General features: G+C 31.8%; 3 protein-coding genes across 7 annotated transcripts; 1 reads left to right on the forward strand and 2 right to left on the reverse strand.

The window, feature by feature from the left end:
* Nucleotides 1-170: 170 nt before the first annotated feature.
* LOC106650884 (large proline-rich protein BAG6) lies at nucleotides 171-6,839 on the forward strand. 3 transcript variants are annotated; one of them, XM_014369138.2, is made up of 22 exons: nucleotides 171-296; nucleotides 422-518; nucleotides 611-748; nucleotides 906-1,023; nucleotides 1,139-1,336; nucleotides 1,418-1,595; nucleotides 1,664-1,722; nucleotides 1,801-2,026; nucleotides 2,123-2,246; nucleotides 2,316-2,522; nucleotides 2,602-2,806; nucleotides 2,948-3,076; nucleotides 3,178-3,397; nucleotides 3,462-3,736; nucleotides 3,818-3,958; nucleotides 4,070-4,139; nucleotides 4,216-4,342; nucleotides 4,403-4,694; nucleotides 4,785-4,915; nucleotides 4,987-5,196; nucleotides 5,279-5,380; nucleotides 5,491-6,839. In XM_014369138.2, exons 3-22 carry the CDS (start codon nucleotides 686-688, stop codon nucleotides 5,932-5,934), a joined length of 3,519 nt encoding a protein of 1,172 aa, XP_014224624.1. In that variant the 5' UTR covers nucleotides 171-296; nucleotides 422-518; nucleotides 611-685; the 3' UTR covers nucleotides 5,935-6,839. The 3 variants fall into 3 exon arrangements, with proteins under 3 accessions (XP_014224624.1, XP_023316052.1, XP_023316053.1); XM_023460284.1 differs by having other exon boundaries at nucleotides 171-334; nucleotides 422-748; XM_023460285.1 differs by lacking the exon at nucleotides 2,948-3,076 and having other exon boundaries at nucleotides 175-296; nucleotides 422-748.
* A 752-nt stretch (nucleotides 6,840-7,591) lies between these two features.
* On the reverse strand, nucleotides 7,592-9,066 carry LOC106659554 (60S ribosomal protein L26-like). Of its 2 annotated transcripts, none has more exons than XM_014382154.1 (4): nucleotides 9,020-9,066; nucleotides 8,433-8,607; nucleotides 8,088-8,228; nucleotides 7,592-7,822 (listed from the first exon to the last, which is right to left on the reverse strand). In XM_014382154.1, the coding sequence occupies exons 2-4, from the start codon at nucleotides 8,598-8,600 to the stop codon at nucleotides 7,700-7,702; spliced, it is 432 nt and encodes a 143-aa protein (XP_014237640.1). In that variant the 5' UTR covers nucleotides 8,601-8,607; nucleotides 9,020-9,066; the 3' UTR covers nucleotides 7,592-7,699. The 2 variants fall into 2 exon arrangements, with proteins under 2 accessions (XP_014237640.1, XP_014237647.1); XM_014382161.2 differs by lacking the exon at nucleotides 9,020-9,066 and adding an exon at nucleotides 8,926-9,017.
* Nucleotides 9,067-9,811: 745 nt separating this feature from the next.
* LOC106659544 (60S ribosomal protein L8) lies at nucleotides 9,812-11,393 on the reverse strand. Of its 2 annotated transcripts, XM_023460265.1 has the most exons (6): nucleotides 11,310-11,347; nucleotides 11,138-11,218; nucleotides 10,923-11,063; nucleotides 10,689-10,830; nucleotides 10,284-10,597; nucleotides 9,812-10,088 (listed from the first exon to the last, which is right to left on the reverse strand). In XM_023460265.1, exons 3-6 carry the CDS (start codon nucleotides 11,058-11,060, stop codon nucleotides 9,909-9,911), a joined length of 774 nt encoding a protein of 257 aa, XP_023316033.1. In that variant the 5' UTR covers nucleotides 11,061-11,063; nucleotides 11,138-11,218; nucleotides 11,310-11,347; the 3' UTR covers nucleotides 9,812-9,908. The 2 variants fall into 2 exon arrangements, with proteins under 2 accessions (XP_023316033.1, XP_014237627.1); XM_014382141.2 differs by lacking the exon at nucleotides 11,138-11,218 and having other exon boundaries at nucleotides 11,310-11,393.
* Between the last annotated feature and the right edge of the window lie 658 nt (nucleotides 11,394-12,051).

Raw genomic sequence — 12,051 nt, forward strand, 5'->3', positions numbered from 1 at the left:
CGATAACATTACGCGCGCTGAATGAAAGTGACACGACCGACGACGAGCGAGACGAACGCACACATGCCAACTGAACCGTACCGCCACCGCGCGCCCTATAGTAAGCCAGTGACTACACAAGTTCAACGCACATTCACGCAAAACAACATCACATCGGTGTGCGAGCTTTGCGCCTGTGTTAGCTATACACTTGTATGTGTATGTATATATAACGCTCTGTTCTGATCAGCAAACTTAACCTCGCAAATTTGCCAACTTATTCCATCCGGACGTGCGGACTTGCGAACTGTCTAGCCGTGAGTGCTAATTGTTTATTCAGTGATATATCCTTCCTGTAAATTTCGACGAGAAATTAAATTCTCAAATTACTAGTAAAAGTTAATTCGCATTAATATGTAAGCTCGAATATTCTTTTTTTTAGCACATAGTCCCTTGGTACGTCACGCAGTCATCCAATCCTCACAGTCGCAATAAGTTGTCGAACGTCCTCATTGTTCTGGAAAGAATCAAATTCTAAGGTATACAAAGCAACTGTTTTTTCTTATCAACGGTCAGCTCTGACACTGTGTACGTTGCAAATTCATAACGTACTCAAAATCTGTGTTCCAAGTATCAAGGGTTTCTTTATTCAACTCAAAAGAACGGCGTTCAAGAGTGGATTATTGCTATTTGCTAACTCGTAAAAATGCTCAAATTAACCGTCAAGACCTTGGACGGGCGAGATCATGAATTTACTTGTGAGGACGACGTAAGTTTTTCTAGAATTTTACTCACTTAATAATAACTTAAATAACCTACCAGGATTAATATTATATAGTGCTTTGATATTATGGTAAAAATTGTATTTAATGTTATGTAGTGTAGTGTACATAAATATCAATGAAACATTTTTCTTATTACTTTAGATCACAGTACAAGCTTTCAAAGAAAAAATAGCTGACACTGTTAATGTGACAGCTGATTCACAGAGACTTATTTATTGTGGCAGAGTTTTACAAGATGATAAAAAACTCAATGATTATGGTGAGATATTTTAATCAAGTTTTATTTTTTAATGTTATGAACTGGATTTTAGATTCGTTAAATTTTTAAAAGATGTATTCTGTTGTAATATTAAATTTTGAAAAAATTGGTTTAGATGTTAATGGAAAAGTTATGCATTTGGTTCAACGCCCGCCACCAGATGCATCTAGGTCAAGTAATACTGATAATCAAAGACAAAACAATGATTCACCAAATGTCCAAGTTCATTACCGAGGACGTATCCCAAGTAATACAATGTTTCTTGGAGCAATGTCTGTACCTGCTGAAATCGTTGAAAATCATGGCAATCATGGTACGTTCCTAGTATTTTAATAAAATGAAAATCATGAAATTAATGTCATTCTTATTAAATTTTATTAATTTCAATGAATAGGGATAAGATTTCCTCAACTAAGTAGTACATTATCAAGTAGTCGGCTTGAATCTGCTAAACGCATGTTGACTAAAGCTAATCAGTTGATTAATCGTTTGGATGATCCCTCTTTATCTTTAAATGGAAGTCCAATAGAAAATAATGCCAGTAGTAACTCTCAAGATTCAAACGTGAATGTGTATGTTTGTCTTCATTTTGAATTTGAATCTTCAAAAATACAAATTATAATTGCCCATTTTTGTTTAGGCCCCCTGAAAATTTGGAAAATTCTTCTGTTCCTGAACCAACTGAGTCTACTACAAATGGTATATTATTAATTTTCCCAACTTTGTTTTTAAAAAAATAAGTTTATATTTATAATAAATTTACAAATTCAAATTAAGTTCGAGATCATGAGAACAATCAATCAAGTCCAATGGAAACCAGTCAAACAGAGCAAAATTTTGAATTGCCAACTCCTAAAACTGAAACAAAGAAAAGACCCAGACAAGATACACCTTGTGATAATCATCCTGAATCAAGTTCAGAAACACCAATTTCTGATACAAATAGGCCACAAGCTTCTACTAGCAATAATAGACCTTCAACTAGTCGTAGAACTGCGCCTTCGTAAGTCTTAACATTTAAAAAATATTAAAGTCAATCATTTAATTTTTATATTGTATGGATTTTTGAGAAAATTTGAATTTAAAATTCATTTTTCAGAGTTCCACGTCCAAATGAAATGGCTGATCTTTTAGATACCTTACTTACTACTCAAGATCGACTAAGACCATATATTGAACGATATCGCACTCTCATGTCAACGGATCCAGTTTTAACACGAGATGTAATTATATTGTTAGAAATAAGAACTAAGTTTTAACCATAAAATCTAATGATCAATTATTTTGTTTAGAGTGGAACTGATGGAGTTGAAGATAACCAAAGGGTGATTGATGGAGTAAGCGAAAGTTTACATTATGTATCACATGCTTGTCATGCACTGAGTGATATTATAGTCGATTTAGGACAACAACCTCCCAGAAACTTACAGTGTTGGCCAATAATTGTATCCCACTCAACTATTGTTCAGGCTGGATTACCGATACATGTTGAAGTTAACGTAAATATCAGAAATAACAACTATACTTTCATTTTCAATATAAATATTAATTATTTTCAATGATTTACAATAATTTTAGTCACAACTAAACTTTGGAAGTAGTCGAAGCAATGCAACTAGTAGCAATACTAATAACACTGATGAAGGAAATGAAGCTACTCGTCCATCATCACCTTCTCCAGAAGAAAGTAGAGCCAGCAGTACGAATAATCGTACATCGAATCAAAATGCTACACAGAGTACATCTCATAGTATTTCTCAAAATGCCGCTCAGTCTCTTTTAGGTACTTATATGCATTTAAATTTTTGAATTTAATCATGTTAACTTAATGTGAATGAATTTAAATTACAAATTCAACTTTGTTAAACATTGTTAATTATTGCGAGATTTGAAATTATCTAATGGTAAATTATTAAAATGAAAGGTACTTTACTTCACTTGCCTGGCAATGTAGAAGTATCCATGGAACTTGGTTCAAATTCCATGGATATGAACTCATCCCATTCAGCAGATGGTGCTGAAACTGAGCAGGGACAAAATAATAATACCAATGGTATATTGTTCTGTTTATAAAATATTTTTGCTTGTATATTATGATTTGCTTTGTAGAATCTAACTTGAAAAATTTCCTAAACTCAAATTTCTTTTTATTAGGAAGCATCTATTCCATGACACCACCTTTTGCTATGTTACGTGAAGCAATTCAGAGTGTACTTGGCGAAGGAAACGTTCAATTAGAAGCAACTGGAAGTAACAGTGGAGGAGGTGGTAGTATCAACATAGCAGGCTTAAGTGGTTCTATACCATTTGTTACCATCGTTGGAGCAAACGTTGATAATGCAACTTCCAATCCTGGACAAAGTACACAAGCCAGGTACATTATCTAAATATATTTTTATTTAATTTGGCTGATTATGAGTAATTATATTTTTTTACAGAAGTAATATTGGAACTCATCCGACAACTTCTACTCAAACACGCAGTACAGCTCGACCGCACGTTCTACACTCGCACACCCATCCATTCGGCCATCTCGCAATGGACCCAAGTCTTGAATTTGATCCTATGTTGAGCTGCAATTCACACCACGTTCGTAGGCCTAATTCAAATAATTCTAATTCTAACTCTAATTCAACTTCTCAAACGGCTCAACCCACAACGTCTCAAGCGCCTCCCACGAGGAGATTTGAAAGCCGTGCTTTCGCTCATTCTGGTAATATCGATAAATTATCATTGCTTATAGAATAGTAACTTGCAGCAAACATACATAATAAATTCATACTAAATTTTTCAGCCAGTGAAGTGCCAACTTCACAGCAATCTCAAAGAAGACCTGCTACTAGAACTACACTTGATTTCAGCACTATGCAGCGCAATATATTTCGCGACGTAGTTCAAAATATTTTTAATATTAACCCGCCTGTTCCTGATAATGGTAAGAGAAGCTATTTTTTTTTTTTTTTTTTTTTTTTTTTTTTTTTTTTTTTTTTTTTTTTTTTTTTTTTTTTCTAATAGAATTTCAATTGAAAACTATTTTATTTTTCAGTTTCAGAGTTAACCGAAGCGTTGTGTGAATTATTCAATCTTAACAGAAACCAAGCTCATATGTCCATTGGGTAAAATTCGATTATTTGTAGATGTATAAATTTACTTGATTAATGGTTTGTTCTAATTAATATTTCCTTGTTACAGATCATCTGGTGATATTCAAATTGGACAAAATCAATATTCTAACGTATCATTAATCGATTTACTTGGTGGGCTGCCAGTTGATGAATATGCAAGACGCAACTTTTTCTACAATTTATGGGTTTTCTTGGTAAGAAAGAACAATAAATTAAATGGAGAAATTTAATATTAATTTTTATATTATTTACAGTTTCGTAATATGACAGTTCTTGGGCTATTACAAATAAGGGTAGGAAATTATGAATCTTTGATCAATTTACGCCGTGGTCTTAGAACGTTCATTGAAAATTCCTTCCCCGGTTTATCAACGGTTGATTTGCAAGATCACGTCGTCGATCATATTATCACTCAAACTCGCACTTATTTACAAGTTCTAAACATATCTCAACCAAATACCTCTCAAATGGTTGACATTCCTGCTACCATAGAAGCCTTATTACATAAATTTTATCGTGAATTTTTAACAACACTTTTTAATAATGGTAAGTGAAAATATAATTTCATTTGAAAAAAAATGTGAAGCATCATAATGGTAGACGTTTATTGGCAATTTTTAATTCTTTTCTTTTCAGATTTGGACGATACATCTTTTGCCCGAAGTATAATTAGTTTAATTAAAAAATTAGAGGATCAATTCGTTGCAGTATTTCAATTCATACTTTCAGCAGGTCCTGCATTAGAGCGTTTATCACATCCATTTGTTGTAAGTAAAATATTTAAACTGACAATTTATACATTTTATATAAAATACTCAAATTTATTTTTGAATCTCAGAATGGACTGCTTAGTGATCGTTTAGACAATCAGTCTCAATCATTAGTTGTTTCAATGTTACACAAACTCATTCAAGATTATTCAACTCGAACCAGTAAAATGCCTGTAAGCGAGGTTGAAGCTCTTATTGTGTATAATCCAGTCGTCCAGGATGACGAATCTAAAGATTGTGATGACGAGGAAATGAAAGAGTTTGAAAACAAACCTGAGGTAGATATAATTTTAATCATTTATAATTAAATCGTTTGTTAAAAATGATTTTTTCTTAAATAAATTTTTAATTAAAAATTAGACTTTGACCATGGAATTGGACACTAAAATTCCAAATGACCCCATGGATTTGGCGAACGGGCAAGATATACCGGTACTAACAGCACCAGAAGATATCCCTACAGTATGTACATAATACTTTTGATAACAGCACATAACAAAAATTAATTTTGCCCTTGTATCAATATTTAGAATTTTAAAAGTTAATTTTAAAAATGTTATTTTTATTCAAAGGAATGGATATCGGTAATAGCTCGAGACAATGTGCGTCAACGTAGAGCTTCTCAAATGAATCAAATGCAAGGGGGTAATGTTCCATTTAGTGATGCATACCTTAACTGCTTGCCATCAAAACGCCGTAAGCTTATAGAACAACAGAAGCCTCAATTACTTGTTCCACCAACCCCGCCGAACAGCAATAATGCAATAGCAGCGTCTGTGGAACGTTTGGTGCGCGACGGTATAACTCAAACTCGAGTGGGCGAAATCGAAGGAGCAGCTAAGGCAGTGGGATCAACATCTACGGCGAGAAATGCCTTCGGACAAGCTATTAAAGACTGTCTTAATCAAACTAGGTTCAAAACTTCAGACTTTCCGGATGCAAAACGATTTCCAAATGCTACGCGGTTTTTCGGCAACGATGCTAAAAGTGGTGAATCTTCTAAATCAAACAAGTAGGACTGGGATATATTTTTTCCCAATTTCCTATGTCTTTATTGCATTGCTATTATTATTTTTGTCATAAGTTGGTTCAGCAAAAGTTGAACTACGTTAAAAATCCATTATTATAATGTATAAATGCGTTTGTCTAGTTAAGTGAGCATTGAGGTGAATACGGGTTTACTTTTCCTTTTATATATGAAAGAATTGTCACATGATGTTTGTATTGAGGGCATACCAAAGCTAGAGTAAAAGTGAATTTTCAGACACTTTTTCGCACATTCACATAACTTTTTGAAAATATATTCAATAAAAGTTTAATAAAAGAAAAGACAACGATTTCTATTTTGCATTGGCTTCGGCATATCCGAAAAGACCCGATAAACCATGTAATTACACTTCTGATTAAACATTTTCTATTATTATTAAAAATCAACCAAACCCACAAGTAATTGGTTCGATAACTAATTAATCCAAATGATGTATTATATCAAGATAAAATTTTGAAGTAGGTGATTATAAAGTAGTAATACTACTTGAGTCAATAAATATTTATAAACTCCAAACTTTTTAGCAGCTTATTCTTATTACTGATGTGAATTCTTAATGATTCATCATTATAAAATATATCAGTGTAAAATATTTAGACTAATCAGCGCATCAGCTTTTTTTCATAGTAATTGCTAATTTATTACTCTAACCATATTTCATTAAGCTGAAATATACTGTACATGTTTATGACTATTGTTACTGTGTTTTATACTATTATTTCATATGAGAGTAAATTTTATTAATATTATTTTCAATTATAAAATATGAAAAAACTTCTGAAAACTTTGTATTAAATTATCGACGTAGCACTGTCATTAACCCATGTAAAAATAGATATTTTTATGATATTAAACATAAACCGTTTTATTATATTTGACTATTCTTCAATTTTTCAAAGCTTTCAGTTCTCTATGTTTTAAACACAATTTTAAAAAATATATTCCTTCATTATCAAATGCAATTATTCAAACCAGAAGTTCATTGTTAACACTTATTCCATACCAACATTATTTGAAAAGTACATAAAATAGTTCGAGATTTTTCACTTGTTACAACTTTTTGAAACGTAAGTAATTGGTGAGAATTTTATAAATTATCATTGCCAATCATGGTATAAGTAGTAATAATAATATGAATAATTATCGTTGCCGTAAAGAGAATAATTTTAATACTAAAACGTTTTTACAGGTGTATCTGGAAATATTAGTTAGAGCACAATATTATATGCAATTTATAGTAAAAATAGCAAGTGAAATGAATGAACCTTTAAAAAGGGTGGTAGATTGTATTTTATGCAACGTTAAAATTATAAAAAAATTGTTCTTTTTTTCCAATAATAATTATAATGAAAGCTTTAATAAAAAATGATTTCAAACACGTTAGTTGTGTTTGGTACTTTTAATAATATCATTTTATTCTTTCAATCTTCGCGGGAATTCGTAAAATTCAATTGATCTAATTATAAATAATATCTATGCCTGAATGAATCAAAATTGTTTCCATTGAAATCATTAAATATATTCTTATAAACTTAATGAATATTAAACTATCATTTATTTTTGATACTATTGAAAATTCAATAAAATTGAAGATAGGAGTTCAGGATTTGAATTAATGAACCTTATTCAATTTTTTTTCTTTATTAAAATAGTAAAACTAGTTTTTTTCTCTTAACATAGTTTATGTTCTTTATCACCCTCAGTGTCATAAAGATTATCACATGTCAAGACATTTATGATTCCATTGGAGTTTCCTTGTACTTTCCTTTGTCTCCCAGCGCAGCAAGACGACCCTTGCTTCTCCTGTCAACAATATCTTTACGGTCCTTATCCATTTTCAATTTTACAATAACAACCTGTAATTCATATTAAATTAATGAAAACATAAATATAATATAGATTTTGAAAAAATTAATTTGTTTCAAACATCAGTGCCAATTATTCTGCAGTGTTTAATTCTAGTAAAATAAGCTCTTCATGTAACCAGAAAACCTAGTTAAAGATGAACTTGTGATACTATGAAATTAAACCTCCGTGAATGGTTTGAATTCATCATTTTTTGAAAATTTTATGTTGAATTTTCAATACTAGAGTGCACTATTTTATTAGAATAAAATTTACCTTAGATGGGTCAATGCCAACTTGGACAGAGCTACCGTTGCTCTTTTCACGCTGAATACGTTCAATATAAACAACAAATTTCTTTCTGTACACTTGAACAACCTTTCCAACTTGCTGTCCTTTGTAATGTCCACGAACAACCTGGAATACAAATAAGCATGAAAATTTGTTAAGAATCATATAATTTTTAGTTATATCAACAGTTGTTTTTATGTTATGGCATTAATTCACTCCAGCTCTTTAAAAGTAAAAAAAGGAGTTAATAGTAACACCAGCATTATTTTAAAACCTTAGAATCACAAGTTCAGTGAAAATGAGGGCAATCAAAAGATTTGTTAATTTTACCTGTACTTCGTCGTCTTTGCGAATTGGCATACTACGAACGTTGTACTTGGTTCGCAACTCTTTAGATAGAGGAGCAGACATTAGTCGCCTGCGAATATGTGAAGGAGCAGTGAAGTGTGTCTTTCTGCTCTTCCTTCTCGACGAACTTACAAGTTTATTCAACTTCATTTTGTAACTAAAATCAAAATTAACACAATAAAATAATTGATCACTCACAAAAAGTTCAGCGACTTGCTCAGTGTTTATATGGCCACGTGAAAATTATTTAACCTCAACATTAAATGATCAAAAATGCCAATGTTTCATTTAGAAATACATAAAGTGGTTCAGAATAAAGCATCTACATTGACACAACAATAATTACTGAACAAAAATAAAATAAAAGCGAGCATCAAACTAAGTCAAAGCATAATGCACAGAACTGAGCTCATGCTTGAAAGCATGTTAATGATTCAGAAAAGGCAAAAATATTTGAACAACATGAAATACCAACTATTGCACTTTAGTTCACCTCTAAGTTATACATAATTTTCACGTGATTTTTCTATTTTACATCGCTTAAACATTAAATTGATAAAATACAACACCTATAATCGAAACCGAGAAACGAGCAAAGAGAAAAAAGTGGCTTGTTCGGAAAGTAGCAAGTAAGAAATTATCAATGACGTCACCGTCACTGACGTACCAGTACCATTACTGACATGTCAATTTAGGTTTGTTTTCAAGGAAACAAACTCATGATGCAAAAAAAATACATTCCAGCAATTGCTATTATACTCTATGCAATAAGTTGTCATTGTTTTATCAATGAATCGTGAAAAGAACTAAATACTATATTTGAGAGCTCCCAGAATTTTTTAATGTAAATTAAATGAGATTTATTAAAGGCTAGTTGAAAAAAGTTTTAAAATGTAAAAAAATTAGAAATGTTTTATAATCAATAAGATTATCATAAAATTGAGTCTATATTATACTCTCATTTACAAGATAAGCTCACATTGCAGCTAATTAATATTATAAAATTGATGAATAAAATTTATTATTTAGAAAATCATTTTTTTCAACTTTTTTTATGAAAAAATGAAAAATGACGATAATATTCTTTTAACCACTTATTAAATAAGATTGCTACAAACAATTTAATAATGCAAAAAATATGAATTCGTTTCAAGTTGTTTATCCATCAAAATAAAAATTACCAACGAAATTTTTTAATCAACATAAATTGAAAGTTGTATTTTTGGCTGAAGAATGGATCAAACAAATGCTGGATCATGGCGCGAAATTGTTAACTTTGCACAAATATTAGCAGAAACAATTTAACAATACAAATTAGGGTCATATTTTTAAGTAAAAGTAATAAAGAGAATTTGAAAAGATTTCGATAAATGTTTCATTTATTCGAACTACTTCTTGTACAAAAATGATTTCATAAAAAATAGATGCAATTGATATTGCAATTAACACACAATTAACTTAATCATCTTTTTTAGTTTCAGTCTTTCCACCTCTGATTCTACCAGTTCTTCTAGCAGCAATCAAACCAATCTTGCGACCAGCACTTGTTCCACGCTTGACTGTGGAAGCATGACCAATATGCTGATGGTTACCACCACCATGAGGATGCTCAACAGGGTTCATAGCAACACCACGAACCTGAAAAAGTAATATATATTTTCAATTTAACAACAGTTATAAACATCTGCTTTATAAAAATTAAATTCTGTAAATGATCAGTAAATATATGTTTCCTCCAATGTTAAATCGGTTTTCAAATGTCTAAAACCATCATTGTAATAAACGTATAGTAAATAATTTTATCCACATAGTATATAAAAGTTTCGTGATTACCTTTGGCCAGCAGTTTCTCTTGACTTTGTATTTGTGGTATGCACGACCAGCTTTCAGTATAGGCTTGTCAATACGTCCACCACCAGCAACGATTCCAACCATTCCACGATTTGCAGATGGAATAACTTTCTTGGCACCAGACGGGAGCTTTACCCTAGTTCTCTTTGTGTCTGGATTGTGAGAAATAACGGTGGCATATAGACCAGAAGCTCTAGCCAATCGGCCTCTGTCGCCAGTCTTTTCTTCAACATTGCAGATGATTGTACCCTCGGGCATAGTTCCCACAGGCATAACATTGCCAATGGTAAGGTTTGCTGTAAAATTTCATGCATGAATTTTCTGACAATCATAGATATTCTGATAATCAAATGATTGAAAGTCAATCAAGATTTACTACTCAAATACCTTTTTTGCCGCAATATATAAATTGCCCGGTGTAAAGTCCTTCAGGGGCAATGAACAGTTCCTTTCTGGTTTTGAATTTGTACGGATCTCTGAAATGCACAACGGCCAGAGGAGCTCCACGACCAGGATCGTGAATGATATCCTGAAATTCAAAATTTAAATTAGTATGAATCTCTAAATACTTATGAAGCCGACAAAAAGCATATCGCTATTGACAATGAAAAAAATGCTTACTTTGACTACTCCTTTGATGTAGCCATTTCTTTCACTGTAGTCCAGGGAACGAAGTTTGGGTGCTCCTTTCCTTTTCTTGGTGTGGGCTCGGAAAACTGAGCCAGCTCCCTTACGCTGTGCACGGATAACTCGACCCATGATCTGTAATCACCCAATTTTTGTAACAATCTGTTATAATGCTTACGAGTAGCCGGACTTAGATTAATCAACCTAACCCCACAACGGCGATTACGCTCGTTTGAAATAAAAAAAATGATCAGAAATCTCGCTAATTTTAAACCATTCGTCAACTACATCTGCAATCAAGGATTTCCAAGAAGGTTTTGATTGAGCTAAATCTTATAATAATTTTAATTTTTGATAAAAAATAACAAATTTAATACTCACATTAACTAAACAGACTCAACTCAAGTCTGGAAAATATACCAATAGCAGAAGTGTCGTATTTTTATAGCCCATCACCAATATGGCGGGTGACACTCGGAAGTTTAAATTACAGAAAGTTTATTTGGGGAATATAAAGTTATTCAAGGAGATTTTCATCTCGCAATCTTAATAAAAATAAATTCCTATACTTTTTCACGTTTGTTGTGGTCACTTTTAAAATATACTCAGAAGCATTCCTCGGAACTTTCCTGTAAGTTTATCGGGAAAAAGTAATTAATTCTTCTCGTGGGAACATTTCAAATTCTTTTAAGAAAGTCTCCTGGAAATTTACCAAAAATATTGCAGGAAACTTTGAAGAAAGTTTTTAGAAAAATTTTTGGTAACCTTGCATAATGCTTCGTAGAAAGTTTCCCTCAAATTTGAATCGTATATTTTGGGAATCCTTCAAGAATCCATTCTAAGTCCATTTGATCTTCAATAGTTTTAGCTTCCTGAAAGCTACCATGAAAGCTGTGTGAGATATATCAATAGATATAATTAGTTGATTGAGCTTTTAAAATTTAAAGCAGATGCTTTTAAGGGGAGTCATACACCAACTCACTCCTCTATGTCATTGTTTTTATATAAACCACAGTTTAATGTCAATCTACATTTTCAACATAAAATTGACATCTTTGAGCCCTAAAAAATGTGAGAAAAATTGCAGAATAGGCCTTTGCATCTAAAAATAGCTCATTTTTGC

Source organism: Trichogramma pretiosum, unplaced genomic scaffold (genome assembly GCF_000599845.2).
Source record: "Trichogramma pretiosum strain Unisexual culture from Peru unplaced genomic scaffold, Tpre_2.0 scaffold45, whole genome shotgun sequence".
NCBI classification, from domain to species: Eukaryota; Metazoa; Arthropoda; class Insecta; order Hymenoptera; family Trichogrammatidae; genus Trichogramma; species Trichogramma pretiosum.